Below are 10,006 nucleotides of genomic sequence, written 5' to 3'. Positions count from 1 at the left end.
CAAATAAAGGATAAAGTGCCAAAACAGGAAATCTGCGACGCTAATTTCATTACTACGCACTACCTAAAGTACTTGCATTGTAGATCTCATATCAACGTACAAGGTGGGTTCATCATACTCTAGCACTCGACTAGCAAAGACAGCCGAGATCAACGAAATGCAACGGGAAGCCCGCACAAACTCGGGAGCCACGCACGCACGCACACGCACACGCACACATGGGCGCAAAGTTAAAGAGGTGCGATGGTGTCGTGTGGAAACCCCACATGCACTGATACGAATTAAACTATTAATCTTCCATTCGGAACAACTTTAGATGAAAGAGGGTCCCATTCTTCAGGCGCCTTGACAGAAGCTTTATGCCGATGGTGGATATTAGGGAAAATATGACAGGTAATAAAACAGCTAGCTAGTGATTAATTAGTACTTGGTAAAGGTGGTGAATTGATAACGGACAAGCAGTATAGGTATTGTCTTAGCTATGTACAGTAGGAGCATAGCTGCCCAATCTCGATCAAACTCCACTCCGTGCGTGCAGCGTGTCCCAATGCAACGTCTGCAGTGCTGTACTGTACCAGAACCAGAACCAGATAACATCGCGACGTCTGCAACCACCCGTCTTTCCATCAATGCAACCCTTATATACGAGTCTATACGGGGGGAAAAAAAGCCAAAGTTAGCCTCGGTGCTTTTTGCATTTTCTTCAGCACACATGAAGAGAAAAAAAAAAAAAAAAAAAAACACCACGTCTAGTTCTAGTCTGCTCAGGTCAAAGAACTTTTTTTTTTTCGACAGTCCGACCCAGAATATTCCAACAGTGGAGGCGAACATCGGCATCCGGGGGGTTTGCGGTTACCCTGGAAGCGAGCCGGGTCCGCCTCAATAGGTAGCCGAAGTTTCGACTGTGGCGTTTCCGCCTCCTGAAATCAAAAGCAAACCCGTACGAACCCTTGTGGCTTCTTTTTTTCTTCTTCTTTTTTGCACGGCTTTTATCACTGGTTTTGCTACTGCGGCCGCGCCAAGCCGCTTCCGTACAACACCAAGACCAGGAAACATTGCAGATTTGTTTCTTAATTCTTTTTCTTTTCTTTTTCACTTTTTATTCTACGTCTTGGCTTCCATAACATGGCCTCATTTTTTGGTCCAAGCTTCCCTTGGCGCCTGTGCCCACCTAGCATGCGTAAACCAAGCCTGCCCTATCGGCTCGGCTGAGAGGGTCAAGGCGTTGGATAATAGTCTAATACTCGATAACTTTTCTCCTAATTCTGTAACTTTTGATTTGTGACATACTCAGTTCTGGCTGTAGATTTTTTTTTTTTTTTTTTCTCTCAACTTGACAGTTTTAGCATAGGGGTCAGGTAGTATAGACTTGCATCTGCCTTTAAAAAGGGAGGCCCAGTTTTTTAAATAGAAAGTGCACAAACCCGACTTTACAAGACACAGCCTGAGCAAACACATATAAAATCCCTAGTTTCATCCCCCGGTCCTCACTACTTCTTCCTCCGCCGGATCCTGACGGTAGCCTCCATGTCCGGCGTCCTGCTGACACCATACCACTTGTTCCTCGGCCTCTGTCTCGTCTCGATGTCGTAATCGAGCAGTATGTGCGCCAGCATGAGCTTGAGCTCCGCCGCGGCAAAGAACCTCCCCGGACATGCGTGCCGCCCGTGCCCAAAGGCCAGGAAGTCGGCGCTGGTCGTGGCGAACGAGTTGCGCGCGCGCTGGACGTAGTCGACGCTCTCGTCGCGCCTCGCCTGAGCGAACCGAAACGGCCTAAAAGTCCCGGCGTCCGGGTAGACGACGTCGTCGTGCAGGACCGGGTACGCCTGCAGCATGATGTTGACGCCCATGGGCAGGGTCTGGCCGTTGGGCAGAGTCAGGCCCTGCGGCGAGATGATGAGCCGGTTGCTGCCGATGGTGACCAGGGAGTTGAGGCGCGCCGATTCCCGCAACGTCGAATCGAGCTTTTCCATCTTGTTCAGGGCCTTTTTGCTCCATTCGCCGCCGTGCTCGGCCAAGACTGATGTTATTTCCTCGCGCAGCTCCTCAACGACGCCCTGGTCGCACGAGGCGAGGTCCAGGATCACGTGCGTAAGGGTGAAAGTGCTCGTGTGAATCGAGACAAAGTTGAGTATCAGGAGACGGCTGGCCAGGACGTCCTCTCTCCAGAGATAAGGATCGCCCAACTCTTTGGCATGCCGTATGGCCCACTGCAGGTAATCGTTGGGTTCGGACCCGGACACGTCCTTCTGGTTCTCTATGTCGGTGTGGCGACAGTCCCAGTCGGCGAGCCGGCGCCTGATCTCCGGCGCCACGATCTTGCGGAACTTGCGGTTTGTTATCTTGACAGGGATCATCAACAGCGGAGCGAGGACCGGTCGGAAAAGGGTCCAAGTATAGTGCAGCGCCACTCCGCACACGAATGATCGTTGCACACACTCCATGGACAGCTTGAAAAGTCCAGGCTCGCGCGAGAGGGTCTTCCCGTAGGCGACGCGGGCTGTCACCATTCCCAGCATTGTTTGAACCGTGTCGTAGACTCTGACATCGGTCCAGGCGTCCGGCATAGCCCACTCCTTGTTGAGAGCTAGCCGAGTTTCTTCTTCCATTTCGGTCACCAAGTTTCCGATCTGCTTCGTTAGGTCCCTGGCTATAAGATCCACATGCACCGGTGGGCTGTGAAACTTGTTGTCCAAAAACGTGTGATCGAGCTGGAAAAATTCGGCGGCTTGCTTGTATAGGCTGAGAACATCATCGGGCTGGGACGCGACAAAACTTGTCCACTTCTTGGGCAGCACCACCGTTTCGCCCATGCCGCCAGCCACTGGGAGGCGATACGGTTGATCCTTGAACTGCCTATACGCAGAATTGAGTGCATTCTTGCTGTCCAGAGTGTTGCGCCACTTTGCCTGCCAGTAAGGGAACCAATCTCCCTCCCGCGTACCCGCAATAGGAATGTCCTGCAGTTTGCTTGACTTGAAAAAGCAGTTGTAGATTATGTAGCAGGTCAACAGCACCAATGGCGCTGTGACGGCTGGTCTGAACAAAATTTCAAACATATCCAGTGTGACCTAAAGGGGGTGGTGTCAAGATGAAGTATATCTACGTTCCCGTTTGACAAACATTGCCTATAACTGTGTTAATGGCACAAATCCCGAGTGTTCCTTTTTATATTGCGGGTCTTTCAGGAGCTTACTGGGAGAACAGCTCGGGATTCCCGTTCGTATTCGCACAAGCGAAAACGAATGAGGCCATACAAGATTTTCTGGCTTTCTCCCTTTCCCTGTCACAGCCAAGCGTGTCGCCGCCGGAATGCTAACAAAACGTCGCAACGTGCCGAGCATGTAACGATCTAAGCTCCAGCCTAGCGGGTTAATGTTGAGATATTCCTCCCTTTAATGCTCGATCCTGGCGTAAGGCATAACTCTACTCTACGGTAGTTGTTATAGTTGGGATCTAACGATTGAATGCAAAACGCATCTCCCTTTCGACCACGTAGCCACCGGCATGTGCAAGCTCGAAGTAGCTCTTGACCCAACAGGGAACTTGGGTATATGATTCACGGCCAAGCAAGGTAAGAAGGAATGTTTCCTCACTTTCCACGACGGCACGGAAACATGAGCTAACTTTCCAGGCCAGTTGCCAGTGGGATGGATTGGCCACTTTGCCAACAAAGCCAGCATTGCGGGTGGTACTGAGCAAGTGAAAAATGCAAAGTAGAACAATCCCATGGCAGTCCGTGACCATGATTGGTCGGCTTCATTGTCGGGAATATGGCAGCCGAGTGGTGTCAAAAGTTTGTTTCGACATGCCGAAATGCCTTTGGTAATAACTCTGGTCAAATGCTTTCCCTGATATCAAAGTTCAGATCGGTCCGTATACAAGACGATTTAGGACCTTGTAAATCATCAATGATACCAAGAAACAACCAGTGACAGCATTTAGGGTGTTAGGCATATTGTGTACTGAAAAAAATGGCAGAGTTGAAAGGAGCACCCAAGTCGCTCACTGCGAAAGGATTGTTGGTCTGGATTTCGACAGCAGGGTAGGTCGACAAAAAGCGTCATGCGAGAACTGATGATGACTGTTGGTCGGGTGAGGAAGGCCTGGCGATGAGGAGAGAAATAAAGCCAAGACCTGGTGCATGACAGTGGCCGATCACGCAATCGACGCTAATACAAATATGGAAGCATTTTGGGGATTGAACTACTACGTACACCCAAGAGCCGGAACCCTGATTGAACTCCGGCCGGGGTGAACCTTTTCATTTAATCTAGCGACCAGTGGAAGCTCCAAACTACTGCGAGGCAGGCATTTCTTTCTTCAGCGTTGGTGCAAAAGAAGAAGAAGAAGAAGAAAAAAAAAAAAAAAAAAACACATGCATTCTGATGCTGAATGACATCAACCCCCGCACCTCAACAAGCAGAGGGCTTATTGGCTACTCCAGGTCACAAGGCAGTCAGTACTTGGTTGCGCGGGAAGGCTGCCAGAATAGCAGAATAGTGCGGGGGCTGACTGACCCCCATGGCATTGCCAAGCTATACGCCATAATCGAGAAGGCCCGATCGACGGGGTGGTAACCCAGTTGACCCGACGCCCACATTGACCTTCCCATTGCAAAGATTTGCGTCAAGGCCATGGACAATTGCGTGCCGACAACCCCCCTCCCCTGACTTTTTTTGCAGTCTCTGCATATTACAGTAGAAACAAGCCCGTCGTGGACTTGCCATTCTGCGTGGATATTGGATTACACTTTTGAAAATTTTCCGTCATCAACGAACTGTCTTGGCATGCAGCCTTGGTACCCTCATATAAAAAGCAAATCATGTCGCCTCCCAATTGTAGCGGGTGCGGGTTGAAATCCATCAGAGGTTTGTCTTTTTGTTATTTTTTTTTCCCTCGCTTTTACTGATCAAACATTGGCCGTGGCCCGCGCCTTTGCCGTAGCTTGTTTGTTCCTTCTAGTTTGCCCAACGGACTGACATGCGACCAAGATCACAAGACCCTTGATATATTTAGTGGACATCGAGCAAATCTTATAGCTGGTCTTTGTCAGCCGGACCACGCCAGATATCAGCAAGAGACGAGAGCAAATTTTGACTCGATTATCCGCCAAATATCATGTCAGCTCCATTATCACAGGAGCAGGACAAAGAAGTCCTCAAAGAATACAGTGATGAGCGGGTCAACGTCGGCGACAGCGAGGCGGAAATCGCTGGGGTCGCCAAATTCCACGTTGATGAGAAGCGCAAGCTTGGAGTTACCGGAGCAGTGTTTCTCATTCTTAACAAGATGATTGGTACCGGAAGTAAGCATAGACTTTGATGCCTTGACATTTATCGCCAAAACACCCCCCCATGGCCTTGGATCTAACCCTCATTCCACCATCTAGTCTTCTCAACCCCTTCAAGCATCTTTGCAGCCACCGGCTCTGTCGGTATCTCATTGATGCTCTGGGTCATCGGCGGCATACTCACTTTTGCCGGCATCTCGGTCTTTTTGGAGTTTGGCCTCGCCATCCCCAGATCTGGTGGCGAGAAGAACTACCTCGAGCGAGCGTACCGGCACCCCAGGTACCTGGCTACCTGTGTCCTCGCCGCTCAGATGATCCTGCTGGGCTTTTCGTCGGGCAACTCGCTCGCTTTTGGCCGCTACGTCCTCTTCGCCGCCGGCGGTCTCGGTGAGATCACCCCGGACAACTGGCAGGCCCGTGGTATTGCCGTGGCCTGCGTCACCTTTGCCATCTTGATGCACGTCGTGTTGCCCAAGTGGGGTATCCGCTTGTTCAACGTCCTGGGCATCTTCAAGGTCGTCATCCTGCTACTCATTGTTTTCTCGGGTTTCGCCGCCCTGGCTGGCCACAGACTGGTCGACGACCCGCGCAACTTTGACAACGCCTTCGCCATCCAGTCCGGAGACGGCTACAGCGGTGGCGGCGCGTACGCATACTCGAACGCGCTCCTCAACATCATCTACAGCTTCAAGGGCTGGGAGAACGCCAACTACGTCGTCGGCGAGCTGAAGAACCCACGAAAGACGCTCGCCGTCGCCATGCCCCTTGCCGTCGGCGGCACCACCATCCTCTACGTCCTGGCCAACGTTGCCTACTTTGCCGCCATTCCCAAGTCGGATCTGGCCAAGTCGGAGGTCATTGTGGCCGGCATCTTCTTCCGCAACGTGTTTGGGGTTCGAGCCGGCGGCACCGCTCTGCCGGCATTTGTCGCCCTGTCCAACCTCGGCAACGTCCTGGCCGTCAGTTTCGCGCACGCCCGTTTGAATCAGGAGTTTGGCAAAGAGGGTCTGCTGCCGTTTAGCCGCTTCTGGGCCTCGACCAAGCCCTTTGGCACCCCGGCGGCCGCTCTCTTCCTGCACTGGATCGTGACGGTGATTGTGCTGCTCGCGCCGCCCGCCGGTTCGGCCTACAACTTCATCGTCAACCTGTACACGTACCCTGGCGCCTGGATCAACGCTTTCGTCGCCGCCGGCCTCATCTACCTGCAGTTCAGCAAGAGGGAGAACTGGTCCAGCCCCTGGCACACTTACCTGCCGATCAGCATCCTCTACCTCTTGGCCAACGCGTTCCTCGCCATCGTGCCTTTCATCCCGCCCGAGACGAGCTGGAACGAGGACGGCTACCCGTACTACGTCTTCCCCATCGTCGGCGTCGGCGTCCTGCTCCTCGGTGCAGCTTACTGGGCCGTGTGGACCAAGCTGTGGCCCAAGCTGGGAGGCTACCGGATCGAGGCCGAGAGGATCATGGACGAGGATGGCGAGGAGGTGATTCGGTACCGCAAGGTGCACGTAAGGTGATCTTTTTTTTTTTTTTTTTAGATGCGTGAGATGGGTTGGGCGGTGCTTTTGATTTGTTACGAATGATGGAAGAAGCCGACCCTGGTTGGGAGTAATTGAAAATGATCTGATTGTTAGATACCCCCCCTTGATATTTTGTTCTTGGTCATTGTCGTGGCTTGAGTTACACATGGGAGTGGTTGTGTTTACTCCCTAGGGACTTGTCTTGCATAAACTCAGAATGGCAGGTTTTATAATGTACTACTAAATGATCTCTACCAGACCGATCTATAAACATGCAATCAGTACCATGAGCGGGTCTATATGTAACAAAAGAAAGAAACAAAATTAAAAAGAGAAAAAAAGAAAAGAAAAAGAAATTAAGGCCCTATCAAAACAAGCGTTCAACTACAACCAGATCTACAGTAGTCTAGCATCGGTGAGCACCGCCACCATCAACCAGGGCTTCATCGGCACCGCCGCGAACGCCCTTGGGCGCCTTGGGCAGCCTGTAAATCCACACCAGGCCGGCGCTCAGCGACAGGCTGCAACCGGCGGCGAAGAAGGGCAGGCCGACCCAGGCGCCGCCGAGCTCGATGCCGACGCTCAGGGCCTTGCTGAGCACGGGGCCGGCGAAGAAGGTGCCGAGCAGCTCGAGGAAGGACACGAGGCTGTTGACCATGGCCAGGTGGCGCTGCTCGACGAGGGTGTTGAGCAGCGACCTCAGGACGGGCGAGAAGCCGGTGCCGACGGAGAAGACGGCCAGCGAGGCGGCGAAGAGGGCGGGCGTCGACGACAGGGCGACGAGGAACGAGCCCGCGGCCCCGATGGCGCCCGTCCAGCGCGCCATGAGCAGGTCCTTGGCCGGCGTCGGCAGGCGGCTCTTGGTGGTCAGCACGTGCGAGATGTAGGGGAACACGACCGCGAAGAGCAGCAGGTTCGCCGCCGCCCGCGCCGCCACCAGCATCGACGCGTCCGACCAGCCGATGCCGTACCGCTTCGTCGCGTACTGCAGCAGCGCGTCCTGCACCATGCGGCCCAGCACGAACATCGCCATCGGCACCATGAGCGCCAGGAGTTCCGTGTGCGCCACGGCAAAGTCCCACAGCTCGCGGAAGCTGGCGGCTGCGAGTCTGGCCGCCGACCTGAGCGTCAAGGGGGCGCGTTTCTGCTTGCTTGGGCCGTTGTTGTTGTTGTTGTTGTTGTTGTTGTCATCGTCGTCGCCGTCGTCATTGTCATCCTCCTCCTCCTCGCGGCCTTCTTCCAGCGTCTCGGGCACAAAAAACACCAGCCCGAAGCTGATGGCGCAGCCGACGAGCGAGACGCCGATGGGCAGCCAGGGCCCGCCGACCTTCATGAGGGCGCCGGCGAGGGGGCTGCCGATCAGCTCGCCGACGAGAAGGGCGACGCTGACGCGGAAGAAGGCGGCGGCGCGCTCGGCGGGCGGGCAGATGTCGCCGAGGATGGTGAAGAGCATGGCGGGGCCGGTGCACGAAAAGGCGCCGATAAAGGTCCACAGGGAGGCGAGGTAGATGGTCCACAGCGGGACGAGGCCGCGGGTGCTGAGCAGCAGGACGGCGGCCTGCCAAAAGATGGAGAGCAGGAGGCCCAGGTAGGCGAGGAGGAGGACGGGCTTGCGGCCGGCGCGGTCGGCCAGCATGGCGTAGGGCACGGCGCACAGGATGCTGGGCAGCGTCTCCAGGGCCGTCTGCCACCCGCGCATCATGGCCAGCTCGCCCTGCACGTCGGACGACTTGCAGCGCGGGTCGTCGGCGAGCGTCAAGGGCCTCGACTTGGACGCCGCCGGTGGGAGGGAGAGCTTGTCGCGGCAGATGACGTCCTCCATGAGCGCGTTGACCGGCGCCTGCATCGTCACCGCCGCCATCTCGATCAGGCACACCGAGGCCATGATCAAAAAGGCTACCCTCTTGTAGTGGATGTGCGGCACCGGCAGAGCTGCTTGTTTCCTGTTGTCATCTTGGGCCGTGTCGGAGTCGGCTGGCGACAGAAGAGGGGATGCTTCGCTACTGTTTGCCCTCCTGGGAGAAAGAAAGGCATGGTCATCGGTGATGATGCGGGCCGGCGTCGCCGTCGTCGCCATTGTTGTTGATCAAGTGGATCCTGTGTGTTGCTGCTCCTGGCCTATGGTCGTTTTGGTACTACCTCTTATTGTCCTTTTTCCCTGTCTCTCTCTCTCTCTCTCTCTCTCTCTTTTGTGCAGCATGAAAGTTGAATGGGAATGAAGAAAAGGAACAACCAGGTCAAGCCGCAAAGCAAAAGAGCTTGAGAACAATCCTACCTTATTTTCTTACGCAATGCAAGTACATGTAACGCTGACGAGTCGGAACAATGCCAAAAGGGATCCCTCCAAGCGGGGCCATGATCCACGCAAGTCAAAACCCCTTTGTCAAGGGCATACCATACCCCAGACACGTTCTAGGGCTGTCACAACGCTGTCACCTCTTGAAGTCATGCCCATCTATCACAACAGCCCGAGATTAGGGACGATTTTTTTTTCTTTGTTGCTTTCCGAGGCATTTTGGGGTCCACCATCCTGAGGCAATACCTTGAACCGTCAAACTATATATGATCAAAACATGTGAAATGTTATAACAAGATAGCCAGAAGACTAGTCTAGCTATCTAGTCCGGACAAATTAACTAACATTGATGATAAACGTCTCATGCTTTTGCGGTACTTTTAGGGGCCCAATTGGCAAAAAGCCGTCAAAACATGGATGACGTAGTCTTACACGGACGGTGTTGACCCAAAGCAGTAAAGCTAAAGAGATGAGCCGGGTTTATCCCACAACAGCCCTCCCAATAACTGATGAGGAGCAACTGCCAAAACAAACTGGTTACCCATCATCGTGTTTACACTGGGACGACCGATCGACCGAGCCCTAAAGATAAACGATTAAGTCATGTTACTGACTGTATGAATTCCTTTCGACTCTGATATGTGATTCGGAACTGATCAGGTATCCTCACGTTCGTAATTTTATTAGGCGTTTTCCGAGCTGCATAATTACTGCTCAGTGTAATGTTCAGTGTAATATTTATTCCCTCTGAGCAGGGGGAAATGCCCGACTCTACTTATCCAGGTGATTAGGAGTATAATTTCATCAACCCGTCCAACTCAGGAGCCTATTGGTCTACAAGGTCAAAGTAGACAGCATATCCTATGCAAATATCGGCAACCCACGGAGAAAAAAAAA

The 10,006-nt window shown here is 53.4% G+C and overlaps 3 protein-coding genes across 3 annotated transcripts; 1 reads left to right on the top strand and 2 right to left on the bottom strand.

Moving 5' to 3' along the window:
* Positions 1–1,490: 1,490 nt before the first annotated feature.
* PpBr36_09510 (uncharacterized protein) lies at positions 1,491–3,059 on the bottom strand (the record flags this gene model as incomplete). The annotated part of the gene is made up of 1 exon (XM_029896631.1): positions 1,491–3,059. One exon carries the CDS (start codon positions 3,057–3,059, stop codon positions 1,491–1,493), a length of 1,569 nt encoding a protein of 522 aa, XP_029744939.1.
* Positions 3,060–5,121: 2,062 nt separating this feature from the next.
* PpBr36_09509 (uncharacterized protein) lies at positions 5,122–6,810 on the top strand (the record flags this gene model as incomplete). Its single annotated transcript, XM_029896630.1, has 2 exons — positions 5,122–5,308; positions 5,393–6,810. The coding sequence occupies 2 exons, from the start codon at positions 5,122–5,124 to the stop codon at positions 6,808–6,810; spliced, it is 1,605 nt and encodes a 534-aa protein (XP_029744722.1).
* A 409-nt stretch (positions 6,811–7,219) lies between these two features.
* On the bottom strand, positions 7,220–8,890 carry PpBr36_09508 (uncharacterized protein; the record flags this gene model as incomplete). Its single annotated transcript, XM_029896629.1, has 1 exon — positions 7,220–8,890. One exon carries the CDS (start codon positions 8,888–8,890, stop codon positions 7,220–7,222), a length of 1,671 nt encoding a protein of 556 aa, XP_029744642.1.
* Positions 8,891–10,006: the final 1,116 nt, after the last annotated feature.

This window comes from Pyricularia pennisetigena (genome assembly GCF_004337985.1).
Source record: "Pyricularia pennisetigena strain Br36 chromosome 7 map unlocalized Pyricularia_pennisetigena_Br36_Scf_8, whole genome shotgun sequence".
Taxonomy (NCBI): domain Eukaryota; kingdom Fungi; phylum Ascomycota; class Sordariomycetes; order Magnaporthales; family Pyriculariaceae; genus Pyricularia; species Pyricularia pennisetigena.
Note: the sequence above shows the minus strand (reverse complement) of the source record. Positions and strands in the feature narration are given on the sequence as shown.